This window comes from Pyrgilauda ruficollis, unplaced genomic scaffold (genome assembly GCF_017590135.1).
Source record: "Pyrgilauda ruficollis isolate IOZ18807 unplaced genomic scaffold, ASM1759013v1 scaffold28, whole genome shotgun sequence".
Lineage (NCBI taxonomy): Eukaryota > Metazoa > Chordata > Aves > Passeriformes > Passeridae > Pyrgilauda > Pyrgilauda ruficollis.
This window is the reverse complement of record NW_024524155.1, coordinates 9,283,005-9,303,571: the sequence shown is the minus strand read 5'-3', so window position 1 is coordinate 9,303,571 and position 20,567 is coordinate 9,283,005. Positions and strand designations below refer to the sequence as shown.

Below are 20,567 nucleotides of genomic sequence, written 5' to 3'. Positions count from 1 at the left end.
TTGGAGAAAGAAGCCAGGAGTCTTTGCTTATATTGTATTCATTCACCTATGAGAGTGAAGCATGTTTAAAAATGTTTTCCACCACTTGGAAGAAGAGAAGCTCTGGAAGAGAGGGTTGATGTCAAATATTTTCTACTCTGGATTCATCACCAGGGTTCTGGCAGGTGCCCTTACAAAAATAGTGCACATACTTGTGTACGTTCAAACACCCCTGTTGAGAGATGGCATTTCCACAGACTTGTTTGGGTTTATTCAGAACCTGAAGTTTTTTAATGGAAAACACAGAATATGCTCAATGCTACAGTGGCTGGATCTTTTGCTCTGGATAAAAACAAAGTGAATTGCCAAAGAAGAATAAAAAGGAGAAAGGATGCCCAACTGAATCTAAAAAAAAAAAAAAAACAACCAACCCCAAACACAAAACCTACCTAAAGTATAAGTTCCGTGTGGTGGAATTAAAGTACCTGGGAGCTGAGGAAGCACAGATGAAGCTGATGTTTTACTGGCACTGATGCCCAGCAGCCAGGGAAAGCTGCCAGGTTAACCAGTAAAGGTGAAGCAGTGCTCCAGTCAGCTGCTCTAAGGTGCCACCCGATGCTGCCAGACATGCCCAGTGTGGTGCTTGTGTTAGTAAAGGGCTTGGGAAACTGTGAAAAACACAGCAGTCTTGAGGCATTTCAGCATAAAATAAATCAGTCCTGAATATTTCTAAGGAGGGTTTTAGTACATACTTCTAACTGTCTGGTCGTAATTGGAGCCCAATGGTTTATGTATTCCAGGCACTTGTGAAGACTGAATGTTGGCTTGCTCCAACAGTGAAACAGACTTTAGTCTTGGTCCAGAAGTATTAAGAGTTTTAGGTCTTTATTTATGGAAGGTCATTATTAGCTGAAACAGGCCATAAAGTATTTATGCTTGCTGTTAAAAGGGGCTGGTAAACATTTTGTCACAAGATTAAAGAGCATTGTTTTCAACCACATTGTCTAGACCATTTGACAAAAAATGCAGAGAAGGCTACAGCCCAGTTTATGTACATGTCAATCTTATAAAATAAACAAAAACAAACTAAAATATCTGTCTAGTTTCAGGCAAAATGTGAACTGCAGTTACCAGAGCTATGCTGAGATTCAACAGAAAAAGAAGTAAAATATGGACAGTGGTCTGGGGCACCTTGTTCTTGGATACTTAGAGCAACCAAGGAGGAGATGGATATTCTCAAATATATCTTTTGTCTTTAGGTAAAGGATGATGTTCTATACACTTTTTACAGGAAAATATTTTAAAAGTACAAATGTCAGTCATCTAAGGATTGAAAACTCAAGAAGAATGTTGCAGGCTGTTGCAAACTACTGCCATGAATAATTATTGCTCTCTGCTGAGAGTTGTCACATACACCAAAAATGCTGTGAAATGCTCTATTTTTTTTCCTGAGAAAGTTATGGTAATTATTTAGTTTGCTTTTTTACCTTACTTTTATTGGATTAAAAAACCCTGGACAATACTGAAGAATTCTTCCAAGAATATTACTCTTTTTTGCCTCAGGCATCTTCTTAGACTGTCCTAGAAAGTACTACAGCTAAACAGGTGATCATAAACCACAAACCTGATCTCACTAGAGGGAATAGTCCTGAAATGGTTCTGTTTTACAGTAGATGCAGTTCACTAGGCTGTTTTAAACTGCTGGAGTTTTGGTATGTACCTGCTAGATCCTAATACTCCTTATCCAAAAGGGCAAGTAATGTTTTCAAAGCAGTAAAGTGGAGTCAGATATTGGTCCATGTTTAGAGTAGTTGCATTTCAGAAAGGGTACAGTGATGCCTGTGCTTTCCACTGGTGATTTCTATCCTGAAAGGAGTTGGCTGTTAGAAACTGGTATTGGAGTGACCACAGACCTGTAAAGAAAGTACAGCTATGGGGTGGTGTGGTTTAACCCCAGCTGAAACCAAGACAAATATGCAGAGTTAGAGTAAACCAAGGATATTAAGGGTTATTCCATGTGCTTGGGCACTGTGAGACCACCTGGTACAACACTGCAGTGGGCTCAGCACGCTGCTCTTTGGAAGCAATGAGATCAGCAGTATGCTCTGGCCAAAGGAACACGTGCCTCAGACAGACAGGTGACATCCCTGCACAGGAGAAAGGAAAGGGTGCTGTATTGGCTCCGCTTTGCATGGATATCTCATGCAGGTGGGAACTGTTGAGGCAGCTGAGCCCCAAGAGATGGCATCACAACAGGAACTGCTACGTTTTCTCCTTCCTAAAAATTGTACTGTGAGCTGCAGATCAACACACCACGACACCTCAGGGACCCTACATTCCCAGTACATTTTAATTAGCACTACTGATGTCTTTACGATTACATACTATGATAATTTTCACTGTTAATTCTAGCTTGTGTTATGTTTGGCTAGGAAAGGAAAATATGTGTAGCACTGTGCTTTTGAGCTTCTGGCCTGAGCCATCTGGAGCAGGTTATTTCATCAGTCATGTTATGAGATGGCAATTATAATTCAGCCAGTGAGCGAAGCAGACCTCAGCTGATAATCTAAGGTAGTCTTTGAAAAATTACAGGCAACCCTCCCCACACACCTGGAGTTTGCAGCTGAGATTCTTTCCTGAGAGGTGGAAGAAATGGGTGCTACTCTTCTCAGGCAGAATTAGGGTTTGAGACCCTGTTTCCAGTGTGGTGCTATACAAAGGGCAGTAGGGTGAGATGTGTGTATGTCAAATCACCGCCTGTGTTTTAACATCAACATGTGACAATATCAAAAGCTTGCTTACTTGGCAGTCTCCAGGAACATTTAGTTCAATCTCCATGTTAGGCAAAAGCTCAACTTGTGAATCTCACAGAGCTTAGATGCTATCAAAACACAGTTGTTTCTGCAAGTACCCAGCAGTTTTGCTGTTTTACCATTTTTGCTGGTAAAAACGTTTGGTTCCATGAGATTTGGTAGGAGCAAAATTAATGTCTTTAGCATCAAAAGCTTGGACATGTAGGGCCGAAAGTGTCAGTTATTGGAAAATTCCTTTAATGAATTTAAGTCTGTGGGGCTGGGTAAAAAATGTCTATGACTTGGCATGTAGAATGACTTTAGGCTTACAGACCTACCACCATACAGACTTGTATGCTTTCACTCTTCTCACAGTTTGAAAATTTTCTTGAAAATGTTCAGAGTGGGGGAATTTTAAAAAATTACAAGAACATCCAAGAAGGGTGTTTGACAGATGTGATTCTGGAAAAATGTAAGAACAAAACCAGGAGTTAAAAAAGGAGATGAAATGTTGTGAAACTTAGAGGATTACTTGTTTCTGCAAGGAAGATTTTCTGTTCAGGATGATAAGTATAATTAACTATTCTTAAGTTCCCTGACCTATTTACAGCTTTTGTCTTAGCATTCAGAAACTGTCAGATTATGTTCTCCAGTGTTGAGGGCTCCTGTTCATCCAATGCTGTGCTTTATCTGCAGGAGCATGGCTCAATTCCCATGTGCAGCTGTCTCATCCAAAGAGGGTAAAGTTATACAACACATTTTATGTCGCCCTTATTGTATATTACACAATTTTCAAAATCCAGTCTTAACTGGAGATATGGTTTCAACCCTAGCTATGCATGAAGCAAACTTTGACCACATAGTTATTTATCAGAGCCCTATTTTATACTGGGACAGTTCTGCATCTCCTCATGAAGACAAAGGCAATGTCAAGGAAATCTAAATAAAGTAATGGATTTTATCATTTGGAGGGATATTTGAGACCACTGAAGTGAGAGCACCACTACACATGAAGTTTAGCCACCATCTTAAGCATAAATGCTGAAGGTGTTAGCACAGAGTGTTGAAAGATGCATCAAATTGTTCATTTCTATAGGGTGAACAAAAGGGGGCTTATACACCACAAAATCCTTACTTTATACAACCCTTCATACCAAACAGAGTTGTGAAAAGGCTGTGGTTTCATCTCATTGTTTTGTGACTGATGGTAGTTATAGAAAGGTACTGCAGAAATTCCACTTAGCCACAACATCAAATCCTTTTATTTTGGAAAAAAAACAGTCACCAAGCTGTAAACTAGCCCAGGTTGTGGTTTGGTACACTTTTTATACTCTGGTTTTTATCCACTCCAGCTGTCAGATGGAGACAGGAAAAATCAAAACATTTGTACAGTATTTCTTCTTAAGGGAGCCCCTTAGGTGGTGAGATCTGGATTCACCTCCTGTCTCCAGGGCTGGAGCACCTCTGCCAGTTGGCTGATGGATCAGAACTCTGAGGCAACTATTTGGGAATAGACTGGTGCTGCACTCATACAGTGATTCTGGCATGCGTGCAATGATTTTACCATGTGATTGTAGAAAAATTCAGTGGATTAGCAAGTGAAGTATTATCAGATGAAGCAAGCTCTTCATCCACACAGCTGGATGCACAGAGCATTTGCTTTCCTGTAAAGCTGTTTCTCATTGTTTCAATAGATTTTTCACACTTCTAACATACAGTAAGCACTGCTACTCTTACATCTGTTAGCTCTCCAGGTTATTGAGTGTACTGAGAAACTCTGATGGTATGGAGCAGTGAGAATACTCACTGTTAAATATTTGCCACAATTAAAATTTTCCTGGTCTTTGCTTTCTATCCTCTCTTGCCTGTTTTCTGACCCACAACAAAACTTCACAACATGCCCAGCAGGTTCTTCAGAAATCCCTTGTACAAGTTTTTGTTAGGTTTTTGGGAACTTTATTGAAAGTAAGTAAATTGGTTCTTGTTTATCTGCCAATCTATAGACTGAATGATTCCAGGTGAGTGTTTAATTTTCCATGCAGTGCAAGTGATGCAAACAAGTCACTGAGAGACAAACTGTCAGAAATGGCCTGGAGCCTCTGGTGCTGTCATTTTTGAAAGGTAATTACAGCCAGTTAACAAGATACAGAGATCTCGAGCTTCCCTTTGGCTCCAATACAACTTGTGGGGGCTCAGTGCCTCTAAAGCAGTCCTTGTATCTCAAGCTGAATATTGATGTTTAGAGGCAAATTTTATTATTATCTGTTATATCAATTGTACTGCTATTTCTCAATCTGTTACACAGAGATGTATGATAATAATTTCAGGTTCCTTAGAAATAAAGGGTTTTCTCAAATGGGACACTCAACAGAAATTCAAAGTAGTTGTTTAATGTCCATGTCTGTCTTTAATTTCATTGTTCATCTTTGGATCCACTATAATCTTTGCTGCATCTGATTGCTTACCTTCACATCCCATAAATGTTCTTCTTGACCTACTAAAGCTCTGCCCGTGGCAAAGTTGCAAAACACCTGAAAAAGTACTTTATTTCCTTCCTCTTCAGTCATAACTGGAGATCTGCAAGTTATGTTTTTCCTGAAGAAATATTTCATATCATAAACTGCTCCCTTAAGCATGGGGTCGCTTTAAAAAGAGCCAGTGTTTGCAGACAAACCATTTGTTTTCCTTTGAATGTTTAATTTGTTTATTCCTGTTTTTAAATAATCCCCAAGCAATATAGTTCCTGTAGCTGTGATCATCATGAATTTGAGTTATTCACCTCCCAGAGGGTCAGACCTTTCATCAGTATGCCATTGGCACGGAGCAGCGAGTGTTGCATATTCATTGTCCAGGACACCAGCTAGAGGGCCTCCAAAAAAGCCTGACTTTTTTTTGTTCTCAGAGCAAGGAAAACAATCCCTTCCCTTCTCCAGTCCCTTGATAAGGGTTTCTGTCCAATAACGGTGCTCTCTGCTCTGAGGCACATTTAACTGTGAAGTTTGCAGCGGGAGAGGCTTTCCTTCAAGCTGTTAGTGTTTTATCCTGGCAGGCTCCTCGAGGTTGTTGTGAGGAGTCTAGCCAGTTGGTGAGCTTTGTAATCTAAACCAGCTGTCCCAGGCTGAGGCCCCCATTTGCATTGTTTAACATACTTAGAAAATGAAGTGTTCATTTTTAACATTCCTCCTCCAATTGGTTTAATGCTGAATTACAGAAGAGAACTAAGCAAAACCAGGTGCTTTCTCTGTATTCTCTCCAGTGTCTGAGGAGGTACAGACGGCTCCCGATCTTCTCCATTACTTGCCATTTCATTCTTTGGACTATAAATGACAGAGGAACTGAAGCGCTAGCAGAGGGTAATGTTTGGAAAACTTTCTAGTTATTCATCAGCACAGACTCTGGGTTTTTTCCACCTTTCCCCAACGGTTTTGGACATGCAAGGATTAAGAAGGTAAGTGGTATGCATGAAACTTCTTTGCTTACTGACGGGAAACCTACTTGTGGAAAATAGCTGTGGCAGGGACATGTTATGCCAATCCACTTGCAAAAGCCATTTGAAAAGAGATGGGATCTCAATGGTCAGAGGTGGGGAAAGACAATCTGCCTGTTATTAAAGCTGTGCTGTCTCTGATGAGTTCCTTCTTGATCTGTGCTTATACTCTGCGCATCTGCGGGAGTGCTGAACTGCAGCAGCAACGATCCCACTGGCTGCGGTGATTGATTGAAGTAAATTAGTTACTATTGCAGAAGTTAATTACTAGTTTAAAATATTTTGCCTGCTGGGCAAGCTACTGTGACCAGCTGCATGTAGTGTTGATAGGTTGTGCTGCATGTCTGTTAATAATTCTTAAGGGGATTTTAGATCTAAAGTAATGAGCAAATTGAGATCATGGGTGCAGACAGAACATGCATGAGGCAGTAAGGTCACTCCCCCACCAAGAGGAAAGAATATATCATCTTGTAGCAAAGGAAACTAAAGACTGTCTAAAAATGTTTGAGTTTTGTCTTACTGTTTTATGGGGGATTTTGTTATCGTGCACTGTCCTGCAGCAATGTGCAGCAAAGCCCAGTTGCTGCATACGTCAGTATTCTGCTGTAACCTGTTGTATTCCCTCCCAATGCTTTTCTCACTCTATGCAAAGTGAGTATGCAGTCTTTATAGAACTGTACACTTTAAAATATCTTCAAAATATCTGAGGAATCAATAAATTAAGTGCAAGCCTAAATGGACAAAATTGTAGTTTAAATACTTTACATTGGACTCTAAGGAAAACTCTGTGCAGAATTTGCCTTTTCTTGTCACACAAAAGTTGCTAATTAGCAAAATCTGTCTCCACAGCACTATGAATAACCATTTTAGGGTTTATGTTTACTTTTCAGAGCTTGTCCAATTTGTTGTAATGTGTCGGTCATTGTGTGTGGTTTTGTCTGATGCATTTGTAGGTCTTGCTCAGCAGCTCAGTTTGCACTCTGGAAATCAGGGACAGCTCTAAGAGAGAAAGTTGGCAGCTCATATGGGTAGCAGAACTAAGGCTACCTAAAATATCCCCTGCTTCCTGTTCTGGTTTTGTGGGAATGTATTGTATCCAGTTGTCATTTAGAATTACAATCCAAGATAAGCAAGGTGTGGGTCTAATGGTACTAGGAAGTTTTATATAAATCAGCAGCAAAACACTGAAATCCACAGGACCTAGAAAAAAGTAGTTTCTGACTGTGCTTTCATGGTTTTCTATCCATTAGTAAATATTTGGAGGTGGAAGTTTACTTGCCCATAATTTTTATCCTCCAGGTAAGGAGCTCCAAAAATAGGGGTAGGGCTCTTTTAGTGAGGGGGCCTCGTCTTTCAGTTGCAGTAGAGAGAGACCCAGTAGGGAGCACTAGATGTGAAGATGGTATAGCTGGGGAAGTCTCCATTGACGATAACAGCTTCTGGTAGCTGGTGACCTGGCACAGTGTGTCTCCTCAAGACTGAGTAAAGGGACAGAATCTGGCCCAAGAAAATGGATTCATCTCAGATAGAGCCTCCTGGGGATGAAATGCGGTTTAGCGGTTGGAGCAGCTGGCTTGGATTCAGGACCTCCTGCGTGACATGTCTGCAGCCCTGCCAACACTTCATGCTGTGAGCTTAGGCAGGGCCTTGCTTGGGTTTACCCAACTGTAAAACGTGCACATTGTGCAAGAAAAGCTTTCATTTTTGCAAAAGAAAGGTGTCAGAGAGGGGAAAAACCGCTTTATTGAATATTGCACACTTGTTCATTTAACAGCTGCTGCATGGGGTGTCATAAAAATCAGATTAGTCCATGGACATGTACAGTCTGGTTTCAATCCCAGTTGCGTAAAACTATAGGACAATCAGAGTCACTGGCTCTGAGACCTGAATCTAGCCCACAGTTATATTACTCCTTCTACAAAGGCCAAATTCGTGTTAGCAAAACTGTGGAACACACTGAAGTGTCACTAGAAATTAATTTGTCCATGTGTATTTAATTCTGTGTAATAAACCTGGATATCAGAAGGTTTTCAGCCTATTTTCTATGCGCATTACAGGATACTGACTGCTTTCACACTGGCTGTCTGCCTTTCAAGCCCTGGAAAAGCACAGGTGAGAGGTGCATGCAGAGATGTGTGTACTGGTTTGTACTGAAGTGCTATATGGCATGAAACTTAACTGGCTAGCAGGTGGATAGGAAGCTCTGTGGTCTGGGGTTTACATGGAAAGGAAGTTGTGTGGTCTAAGGGTTTAGAAGGGAGACCTTGGAGCCAGCAGGATTCTGGAGCTGAACGTGGATTGAGCTTATTGACTCATCCTTGCCAGCTCAGCAAAATATCCCTGTAGAAACCTGGACCTCACTGAAAATCTGATTCTGCCTCTAAACTGAACACTTCTGGAACAGGAAATAAGAAAAACCATGCTATGAAACCAGAGACTGCTCAGTTCTATTGTGAGAAACATCCATATTTGGAAAATTCATTCATAGAAATACATATTTTCTGTGTACAGCAGGATCAAGTCTTAAGACTGTTAAATTTTGGACTGTGATCCTGAATGACTGTATCCCAGTTTTCATTTTCACTTATGCCCAAACCCATTTCCGTTCAAGAGGGTGGATAGAAGAAAAGCAGTCCAGTTCTTGAAACAGCAGAATCATTAGTTCTTTGTGTGCTCAGGCTCCAAGTAATTTTAAATCAGGAAAAAGTGTTCCTACAGGCATGTTGCTTGGATCTCTAGTTGATAGTCCAGATATATTTGGTATCCAGAGCTGTGTTTCTAAATACCTTTGCCAAAAGTCTCTGAAATGTAGTTGTTTTTCTTCTATTACATTGAAAATTTCCTGCACAGGTCATGCTTATTGATATTTTTGTGATCATTGGATCTGTATGGGAAATTCTTTTCTTCTGGAGAGAGAATGCCTCTGGAGAATTTTTGAGATGTCTTTAAGGGTTTGTTTTTATAATTTAAAAAATATTGTTTACATTGGATTTTTTATAAAAACATCTTGTGACATCAATTGATTTTTGAAGTTGCTTTGAAAAAGAAACTTGAAGCTGAAATGACAGCAATGAGTTCTTTCTGAAGGTACTGAAACTGGTAATTTTGACAATATTGGAATCTTTTCTAGAATAAAGTTCTAGAAAGTTGTGGAAACCAGTTCTACAGTAGTTTCAGGGGTTTTGAACCATCATTTTTTGACCAAAACAAAATAATTTTGTTAACAACTATTTGAGCTTTTCCAGCTAACCTAGGTATAGGATATGTACTCAAAAAGGAGAGCAAAAGGTAGAGTACATATATTCTTTAAAACATGAGGGTGATTATACATTCTCCCATTAGAATATCTTGGCTTTCCACAACGTGATACTAAAACATCTTGGAATGCCAAAGCAAATGAAGGCAGAATTCCTCCATACTTGTCTGACACTTCTAGCAGTAGTTTTGTGTATTCATATGTGCCAGTGTCAGGTGCAGTCCAAACAGTGTTTCACCTCCTGTCCCTGGTTCCTGCAAATGACCCACCCCTCTAACCCTTTGTCTTCCATCTACAACTTAATACATTTCCAAACATCAATTAAGTACTTTATTCTTCCACTCATTTCTTCCATAAAGTCCAAAAATAAGTCTTTATCATTAAGAAACAACAAAAAAGGAAGAATCTTGAACACACTCCATCCCTCTGCCCACTGGTTGCTTCAGTGGTTCCTGTTTCCTGGATATCTCTTGCTTACATTGCCTAATACAACCTATTTACTGGAAGATCCTGTGCTTGTGTCAATTGCTTGGCCCCTTGCTAAATAGCTGGAGGCCCAGTCAAAAACTAGGAAGAGCAGGGAATAATTTTAGAAGGCTTTCAAACCTGGTGAAACTAGGACTTTCACCAATTTAGAGATGCTGAGGTCACTGAGGAGGTACTGAAGACTCAAGGCTGCAGCCCTGATGATGACCAGCAGAGCAGGAAGAAACAAGGCTTCCAGTAACCTTGAATACCTATAATGTGTTCTATAAAGATTTATCCTCTAAAAATCACAAGGTTTGGTGGACAGGAAAAGCCTTATTTTTTAAAGCTTGTTATGTTTCAACTGCGGCTCTGGATGAGTCAATGTCTGACGTGTTGTGTGCTGAATGGGCTGTCTGGGGAGCTTTAGAGCCTGTGGGAGATGTAACAAGGACCTTCGAGATGAACCCCCCTGTTCTGGCAAAACCAAGACCCTAAACTAGAAGACTGTAATTCTGTGCTAACAACTCATAACACATTGTACCCCTGTACTCATAACACATTGGTGACCCCTGGGCAGAGGAGCAGCCTGACACTGCCATCACCTGAGGGTGCCACTCCTGAGCTAAGAGGCTGGAACCTGTGCTGAGGCCTCAGGTTCATGGCTTGCTGACTGTCCCCTGGGGAAGGAGCTTTATTTTCATGTACTGTATCATGCTGAACAATTGTACTAATCATAATAATCCAGATGAGCATTTGACTCTGCAAACCTCTTATTTCACCATCACTGAGTGTCCTTTTTTCTCTCATTTTAGCAGCAATGCACTAATGGGTTTGACCTGGACCGTGCCTCTGGGCAATGCTTAGGTAGGACTTCAATTAAATCAATACATTTACATTTGGGTTCAGAAATCCTGAATTTATTGAGTTAATATTGTGTTGCTCTTACTATGTTTTAGATGAAAAGTTCTTACTGTGTGACAAATATGTGTGTTTGTATACATGTATATACAAAAAATATGTGTATATATAAATGTGTGTGTGTGTGTGTGCGTTTTTACATAGCACTGATCTTTGACATTGTTGAGATACTAACAGGATGTCAGGACTACTCAAACAACAATGATGCATTTTGGTAGGAGCTCAATGTAGCTGCCAAAGGACAAGGGCTGTTCACCCTCCTTCTCTTTCTCCTTCAAATTCAGGATTTATTGTCTATGTTGCCTGTCTCCACCTGCAGGTTCAAATAAAGTCTTCCATTCTCAGAAACTGAAACTCCAAGTAAACTGAGTTGAGGTAGTGTAAGGAAATCTGCATTTTGCCCAGTAGCATCTTTTTGTCAGTGGCAATCAGTCTCCAGGGCAGCATTTTCTGCATGCATAGAGTCACCCAAACAGAAAGGGAAACACCTGCAGCAGATTGTCCTGCCATAGCCTACTGTTTCTGTGGCCCAAGAGCCAGGGGAATGCTCAATTTGGCTAAATCAGTTGTATCTTTCTAAATTTAATTCAGCCACAATCTCAGTGAAAGCAAGAAAGAGGCCTGAACTGTGTCCCCAGATCTGAGCATCCCTAGTTTGGAGGGAAGGAACTCGAGACTTCCAAAGTAGGATCCAAATTTCACAGCTGGGCGGACCAAACCATCAGTTTCTGAAATCCTGATCTACATGTTGTGGTTTGGACAGATCCTCCAGCAGGAACAGGCAGTAGCATGCTGCAGCCATGTGTAAACCAGTGTTTAAACCAAGCTTCTATGGAATAGCAAAGCAGGTCTTGTCCTCTCCCTCTATCCTCTAATAGTGGAGTAAAACAGGCAGATCACAGGATATGTTGCATATAAGGGAAGTTTCCTGTTTTAGTACAATCTAACTTCAAAGTGAGGCACCACAAGGAAGGATTAGCCATTTGATGGAGAACATATTTCTTTTTTTGCAAAGTTTTGCAAAAAAAAAAATTTAACTACTCTTTGATAGGTGCCATTAAGGAGCAATCACTCTTTCAACCTTTGCAATTTCATTCCAGATATTGATGAATGTCGGACTATTCCTGAGGCCTGCAGAGGAGACATGGTGTGTGTCAACCAGAACGGCGGCTACCTATGCGTGCCCCGAACAAACCCGGTGTACCGCTCGCCCTACCTGAGTCCTTACTCCAACGTGTACCCCCCGCCCCCCGCTCCCGGCCCCGGCCCCAACTACCCCACTGCCACCCGACCTCTCATCTGCCGCTTCGGCTTCCAGCTGGATGAAAACAATCAGTGTGCTGGTGAGTAGTAGAAATCGTTCTTCTAGATTTTCATTTACATTAAAGCTTGTCCTGCAGTTGTCCTTCAGTTAATGCAGCAGTATTTTGAAGTATCAAGCCCAGTATTTTGAAGTCGAAATTTTTTAAGGATACAAGCTGTATGTTTCATATCATCAGTATTCAATGCAAACTAAGTTATGACTCAGTCCTATTATTTAAGCAGGAAAGCTATTTTCATGAAAGAAGTAATGTTTTTATGAAATAAACAGCCATCTGAAGGCAGGTGATTTGTCAGTGCATCAAAAGCATGCCTTTTATGCTTATGATTCTGTCCATGAGAGAGAAGGTGGCCTTCATTTGAAGTGTTAGGTGGGGCCTGGGAAAACTCCATTCATCTCTTGGCTGTATGTGAACTGGTTTTTGACAAGGAAAAAAAGCCTAAACCAGAGAAGCCATGAGCTTTCAACAGAGAATTTTGCCTCTCTTTAGAGTAAGGAACATCACTTTCTTCAAAACTGCTGCAGAAAAACACAAGAGCTAAAACTGACTTGTCTTTTGGGCTTATTCTGCCCTGTTGTCTGAAATTTCTGGCAGGACTTGGTTGCAAATGGTGCACTGTCTTTGTTGCCCTGCTGAGGAGACCACAAGAGCTTCACAGGAGCTTTGGAAGTCTAGAGTTAAATTCAGCTAACATTAGGGACACATTTTTTGTATTGGAGTAATTGTCCTTTCCAAGGTGGGAAAAACATATTTTCTAATCAGCACAGAAAATGAAAAAGGAAAAAAAAAAAAAAGAAAACTAAAATCATAAACCCTGGGGTCTTTTTTGAGGACTGTTTAAATCCTAGGATCACTGAAGAGTTTACTGTAAAAATAAGCATTTTTACTATCTGATTCTTTGAAAATGAGCTATAGTCCATTTCATCTTAGCAAATTGATCAACCTGTTATTTTATCTACTGATTTGTAGATTTCCAGGAGTGTTTTCATTTTGCTCACTTTGCCTTAGATGATTCAGGAAGTGGGCTAGTTAGTAGAAAAGAAGTGCTGAAATGAAAGTGGAAATGAAACCTCTGAATTATACTGTCTGGTCTGCTCCATGCAAACCAGAATAATCAAAACAGGAAGATTTAGGAAACTTTTACAGTGAACTTTCCAGCCTCCAAAGAGCACACATGTTCCTATCTATGCTGGCAGAAATGGGAGGACTAATACTTCTTTCAGTCAGGGCTGTTCACTTCTGTCATTTTAACTTTCAAATATTTAGGATTTAATTGTAAATAAAGTTTGGTGATGAGAGACATTAATGAGAATGCATGGGAAAAGACAGGCTGCCATTTGAGCACCACAGCAAGCTGGGAGCAGTTTTTGTAAGTCTACATCAGATTTGAATTTGGGTAGATGATGTGCTAAAGGAAGAAAAACAAAACTAAAAGAAAACAAGACCTGTCAGGGGTCCCTACTGGGTTAGATTTCATTTTTTATTTAGTTAAATTCACTTGAAACATTCACTATCTTGATGCAGTAGTTATTGTTGTATCTGTGTGTGTTTTGTACCTGTGTGCCCCAGGATGGAAAGTGTGGTCACCAAAGGGAGTGATTTGGTCCATGTCTCATTGTGGTGATGGTAGAAAGGCCTGATCCCCTGTTTCCAGGATTCCTGGAGCAGTTAACAGGGTTATGTAAAGTGCCATGCTTCAAGTCACTTGATCCTTGGAGGCAAAATATCAGGGAACCTTGACAGGGTCCTCAGGAGCAACCAAAATTTTACCCAGGTCATTCAAGAAAGTCTGACCCACAGAATCATGGCACCCATAAGCCAATTATAAGCATCACTCATGTTAATGGTATTTCAGTTCCTCTGTGTTACCTCCTTGTCCATATTCAGCATGTTCTTAGGATACAAAGCACTCCAATGGCTAATTTTGTGGTGGAATGGTTGAAAAGAACGAACTAGAAATAATTTTGCTCAGTAGCTGGGTCACTATGTAACAGGTTTGTTATGTTGGTGTTCTAGCACCTTCTTTCCAAATAAAATTAGTCAAAGGTATTTCCACTAGAGATAATGAGATTTTCTGCTCCTGACTGCAGGGGAACTAGAGTTATTCTCGTGCCAATGTGTTTGAGCAATCTGCAGATTTTAACAGAGTACACATTTTTGTCTGGTCAGATATGGGGTTACAGATCTACTACTAGAACAACAGAAATCTTTACTTTCACTTTGAATGTCAGTCCAAACAGCTTATTGAATACAGGAGCATTTTCTGGGAGTTGGGAGATTTGCAGCCTCAGCTTTGAAGCACTGAGGTTGTTCAAGATACTTCCAAAGTGAAACAGGACAAAAATTTGATCTGAAAGTTTTGTGAGTTTTAACAAGCTCTTTCTTTTTTTTTTTCCTACCACTCCACAAAATGTAGGGAGGCTGTAAAAAGGCTACTCTGTCCCAGTCTGGCACCTGGCCTGCCTGCCATGACCCCACATTCCTTGGCTCTCAAGGGAATGTGCACCCCTGGCTGTTCACATAACATTCCCCCTTGTGGAGCTGATATGTTTCCATGCAGCGAAAGAAGATATATTATCCATTCTTCTCCCTTTCGAGCTTTTTGGCCTCATCCTTTCTGGCCTGGATGGTCTTAGGCAGTGGTTAAGTGTCCACAATCCTCCCTTATCCTGGTCACCACTCAGTCTTGCCAAGATTCTTTCATCTCCAGATCTTGTCCTTTATGAAAACAAAACTTTTCCTGGCTCAAGTCCCTCTCAAAGACACCTGTCTGTGATGGGTTTGCCCATTCCAGTGTCCTCTGTGCGCTGCAGAAGTACCTGTAGCCATTTGTGGTAGCAGACAGAGAAATGTTTTAATGATAATTACTTCTAAACTCTTCTGTGGGTTTGATTCCTAATATGTGGTATTTTTGACCTTTGGAGTTGCTGAGTGCTTTATATTTTGTATATGTAAGTGGTCTGTGTTTTCAACAGCACAGAGTTTTTGTAAATAATTCCAAAGCAGGTTGGGAATGATTTATAACCACAATTAATGTTGGAATAAAAGACCACATACAGAAAAAAGCAAAGAACATCTAGTGCAAGAGCACTGTTTGAACTGTTTGTCTTCTAACATTACTTCTCTATAAATACAGAATGAGTTAGTCATAATAATGACTTTTTGCACAAGGAACTTGGTCTAGTAACTGTTGGCTTCAGATTACTGGAGTGAGGGCCTGTGTTCTTGCATTATACATTCGTAAGCTGAGAGCTCTTTCCAGTTTCCTTTCACTCCACCTTGCTGTTTCCTGATTTACAATGATCTTCAAAACATGCCTCAAACACAGATCCTTCTGGGCATTGTAGAAAGAACTGTACTGGGTGGGCTCTTATTATTGCTTTCTCTCCAATTAATGCAAACTCACAATGTGAGGACATGATGGGGTTGGAGAGGTTGAATAGAGTGCTCAGAGAAAGCAGACATCAAAGACAGAGCAGCAAATGTTAGGAAAAGTACGAGCATAAGGTCCGATAAGTGTGACCTAGATAGAGAGGGAAGGGAGGAGGGCAGAGGAGCTAATTTAAAAAAAAAAAAAAAACAAACAAAACATTTTTTTTTTGGCTTTAATTTTTAAAGCAAAAGGTAAAAGGAAGAAGGAAATGGAAGGATGCTGTCTCCGAGTGCAAGAGGGAATTGGATTTCATGCCCCATTTGTGCAGTAGTCATTGCTTCAGCTTTCCTCGTTTCTCAGAGATTGGCAGGACCTCCTACATTCCCCACCTATGGGTCCCCAGTTCTACATTTGTGGAGTGAAACTCCTTCCTTCAAAAGATTACCTTTGCACAGATGGGTTTTAGATCATTATCGTTTATACTGCAAGCACACCTAAACCCCACATCCAAGCCTGCAATTGCACTGCCCTGCCTTGTGCCCAACCGCATTAAGAGCAGCCTATGTCTAGATGAGTTTTCAAGCAAAATGATGGAACCAGATGTTCCTGTGTGGGGAAAGGGGAGGGAAATTAAGAGACAGAGAACTGAAAGGAGGTGCCCAGGTCTTGCATCAGGCTCATGGCTGTGCTTGGATAGAGCCCAGAGTTCCTTATCCCATGGCTTAGCCATCAAGCCAGGCTGCCTCCTCCTAATGACTTTCCTAGTGACCTCTCTGTGCATATAGAAACAGGAGGAAGAAAAGTAGGGAAATGCAGCAAGGAGATTATGCGTTACAAGGGTTTGTATAAATGGAATAAAATGGAATGGAATAAAAATGGAATCCACTCCCGCCGTTTTCTTTTTTAACCCTATTTGGTTCAGGTCTGTGTCTTTCCCTTTTCCTCTTGGTCTGTGAGACAATCTCTTTTGCTGCTCCAGTTCCTGAAGGTCATGCATGATCCCTGGTAGGGAATGACTGCCATCATGTTCAAATTAACCAGAAAAAAAAAGGAAAGATTACATGACAACAGATTCTGTGAGAGGCTGAGCTCAGACTTCTGAAAGTATAGGTAATTGTTGACAGCTCCTGATTAAATTAAGGACCATGATATGTAGCTTTTACTTGTAGTATGGTTTTCCTGATGTATGAGGAAACATGAATTGAGACCTCATGCTGCCATAGCAACGGGAAAGTTTCCTCTCAAGCATCTCAAGAGTTTATAGCTGGTGGCTAAGGCTTGGGTTGGAGGAGTTTGTGTTCAGTTCCCAGCTTTGCCATAAAGCATGCCATTCCTGCAGTCACCATCCCTGGAAGTGATCAAGAAACACCTGGACATGGCACTCAGTACCGTGGTCTAGGGGAAACACAGTCAAAGGTTGGACTCAATGGTCTCAGAGATCCTTTCCAGTCTGAATGATTCTGTGATTCTGTGCTGGATATTTTGGGGCTAAAATGAAATAATATTCATTTTCAGGATGATACCAAGATTAATTTCACAAGGGGATGATAGGTGTGGAGGTGACTTCCAGGCAAGTATCATGTAAAGATACACAGACAGGGGAAAAAGGTCCAGTTTAATAATTCTACAGCAGTGAAGCTCAAGGTGAGACATGTGGCACTCAGTTGCTTCCCCTGTTATCCTGGTTCCAGCCAGGACAGGATTCATTTTTTGCAGTAGCTGGAAGGGGACATGGCCAGGACCCAGAGGATATTCTGTACCCCTTCATGTCATTGCCAGGAGCAGGCAAAGGGACTGTGTCTTCCAGGAAGAAGGGGTTCCTTACAGATGAGAAAATTCATCTAGGTCTGTTTATTGTCCAGGCTGCAATGAGCATTTTTGCGTGTGAATCACTCTCTTCTGTACACTTTTGTTATTAATATTATTGCTGTTATTGTTCATTTTCTAATCTCCTTGCTATTTCCAGTAAATTGTTCTTATCTCAACCTGTGATGCCTTTTGTGCCTCCAGTAGGAGATGGGGAGGGAGAGCAGCTTGTGTTTTTTTTAGTGGCAGTACTAAATTGGAAAGTACCATTCCTAAGCCACTACAGCAGTGCACTTACCTGGCTGGAATTCAGTGGCCACTTTTGTCTATGTTTCTGCATAGATCAGAGAAGAGGGGAAGTCTAAGCCCTTTACCTGTATCTCCAATTTGCTTCAAGGAATAGCTGAGCTACAAAAGCTTTCAGCAGCTATTTGATCCTGGAGTTTTTCAGTCATCTTCTACTTATGCTGTATTTGTTTCATGTTTTAGCACAACTCAAGATGGTTTCCCCTTGATTATTTAATGTAATGAGACTAGACAAGCCAGGTAAAATAAACATGTGGAAAATACAAACTGTGTACATTAAGGTTCAAGATCATATGTCAGGACAGTAATGAAAGAAGGATCATTCACATCCTGGAGACATAGTTAACATAATCCTGTCCCATTGGATAAACCCACATTATACAGCTCCAGACAAACATAACTATAAATCTTTTAGATCCAGGTTCTGTGCTTCTGATCTGATGGCCTGATCTATTCACAATCCCAACAATCTTCTTAAAGGTAATTACGAGTTAACTGTAAAATAATAATGGGTTAAAAGGTACATCTGAAAACAGTCAGAGCTCCTTCCTCCCTCAGGAAACCATTGCACCCGCACAGAGAATGGGCAGGGGCTGAGGAAAGGCAAGACTCATCCAGCCACTACAGAATGACTCTATATCATTCCTACAGAATGATATACAGAGTCATTCCTACAGAAATATGACCATCAGTAAAGGTATCCTGTCCAGCTTACCATGGGAAATGAGGGTCAAAATGCTGTTTTTCACGGAAGTTAATCCATTTGTAGAGAAGTCAGCTTGATAGAAAAAGCTGCTGTACATATTGATCTGTAGCATGGTAAACTAAACCTTCTGTGGCTTGGCTTGTTCCTGCTTTCATTCCTCCTTAAGTGCAGTGTGGGAGGAACACAGTCTGGTGGTTAAAGCACAGGCAAGTGCTTCACTTTAACTTCTACTACTAACAAAGAAATGAGTAGAATTGAACCAAGAAATATAACATGCAAGCCAATAATGCTGGCATGTTATTAAGGAAACGGGCACTTTTCACTGGAATGAAAACTAGCAGGCTCCTGAGTATCCAAAGTGTAACAGTAGGAGCAAGCCCATCATTCTGCATGTCAGTGCCTTTCAAGCACCACTCTGACTGTATTTATATGCGATGATGTGAAAAGTGAAAACAGAATAAATACAACTACAGTATAGACACAACTGAACTTGAATGAACTACAGTCATACTGGGTAGGTAGCTGGACAACAGCTGGAGACAAAATCACTTAGACCTATGATTATAGTCCCTATTGACTTTGGTGAAGCTCTTAAAGAAGAAATTCTTGCAGTGAAGTTAAGCTGTCTTGAACGTAAGCTTAAGTATCTTATGGTCAGGCAGTCAGGTACCATATTTTTCTCCTTCTAAAATACTGATACTACAATAAGGATTTCCTAGATTTTGTGGCATTCCTTGACATTTTGAGGTCAGGATAGACAGGCGGTCAGAACATCATCTTATGATTAAAAATTGGAACCAGCAGGAGTGTTTGAATTTGGTTTCAACTTTACCTTGAACTAAACTGATTCTCTCTGTGGAAGTGTGCATCTGCTATTTGGGAGTGATTGAAAGTTTTCTAGTTTCTTTTTTACTGAGCTGTGAGCCAGGAGGGAAGCACAGTGCCATACTGAGGGGAACAGCTGAATGAGAATGGGTCATGTTATAACATAATGGGTTTGTGTGCAGAGAAGAGGCATAAGTACAGAAGGGACAGTGTCCATGTCTTGTTAGATGTGCAGGCTACAGTCCAGACACAGGAAAGCTGAAATTTTTCTAGACTGTGACCTCTCTCTCATGATGTGTTTCAATTTTCCCTCTTTCTTGGAACTGTATGATACTTTGGTATACAAAGTGGCAAGAACCCAGAAATCTCATCTCCCTTGACATCTGTAGACTACAGAGGGAAAGGGTATGCAAGGAAAAGAAGTTCTACAGATACTCTGAGTTAATGGCCTCCATTATGCTTGGTCTCTGAATTGGGGGTTATTGGTCACTGGGCTCTGAGCCAAACAATACACAGACTTCAGTTGTCACCCAGAGCTGGTTGGCAGGAGGTTACATCTGACTCAATTCAGAGGAGCAGTAATCATGCCCAGCCTGCCATATCCTCTGGCATGTGCTGGCCAGGGCAGGGCTCGCACTCCTGCCATTAATCTCAGAGTGATTCCTTAGACTCACTGCCAGCAGTGGTTTGATACGTGGGGCTCTGTTGCCGCCTTGCCTTTATTATGTCTTACTTCCAGGGATTTCAACAGTGCCAAATCAGTTAAGGCCACAATGTACCGATTAGCTCTGTCTGCTCTGGGGTAGATTTCATGAGCTTTCCTTTATGGAATAGCTGTCATGCAAGACAGTCCCACCAACTAGACCATTCAGGGCTTAAAAGAAAATCAGGTCACTTAGCAGTGCTGGGAAACTGTCAGATGTCATGAGTACCCTGCCCCAGTCTGTCAGCTCTTTGGCTTGTTTTTCTCTCATTTTCCTATGAATGACACTTTCTCTACCTTCCTGTGGCATAATGTGCAGAGCTCAGTACGTGATAGTCTCTCCTCACCTGGAAGGCTGATTTGTTTCAGTGCCCTTCATAGCACCAGCACTCTACTCAGGCCTATGTCAATTTTTGCATATATTTGCATCACCCACAATGCCTAGAGATGGCAGTGTTCTCAATGACTTAAAAGTCACTGTTTTTCTTGGCCTCTCCCTTATATGTTTTGGGTCAGTCTTGCTTCTTTTCATTTGGTTCCAGCCTGAAATTGGCCATGGTTATATGTCACAATATAGATGTTAAGCCAAAATATATAGAAAATATGAATTCTTTTCTTTGCCAGTA

General features: G+C 40.9%; 1 protein-coding gene across 1 annotated transcript in view; it reads left to right on the top strand.

Moving 5' to 3' along the window:
• Positions 1 to 5,710: 5,710 nt before the first annotated feature.
• FBLN5 (fibulin 5) overlaps positions 5,711 to 20,567 on the top strand; it is a 45,965-nt gene continuing 31,108 nt past the window's right edge. Inside the window, exons 1-4 of the mRNA XM_041472085.1 lie at positions 5,711 to 6,219; positions 8,316 to 8,370; positions 10,795 to 10,846; positions 12,001 to 12,243. Of these exons, the coding sequence (XP_041328019.1) occupies positions 6,128 to 6,219; positions 8,316 to 8,370; positions 10,795 to 10,846; positions 12,001 to 12,243 (442 nt within the window). The 5' untranslated portion in view covers positions 5,711 to 6,127. The remainder of the gene's footprint in view (positions 6,220 to 8,315; positions 8,371 to 10,794; positions 10,847 to 12,000; positions 12,244 to 20,567) is intronic.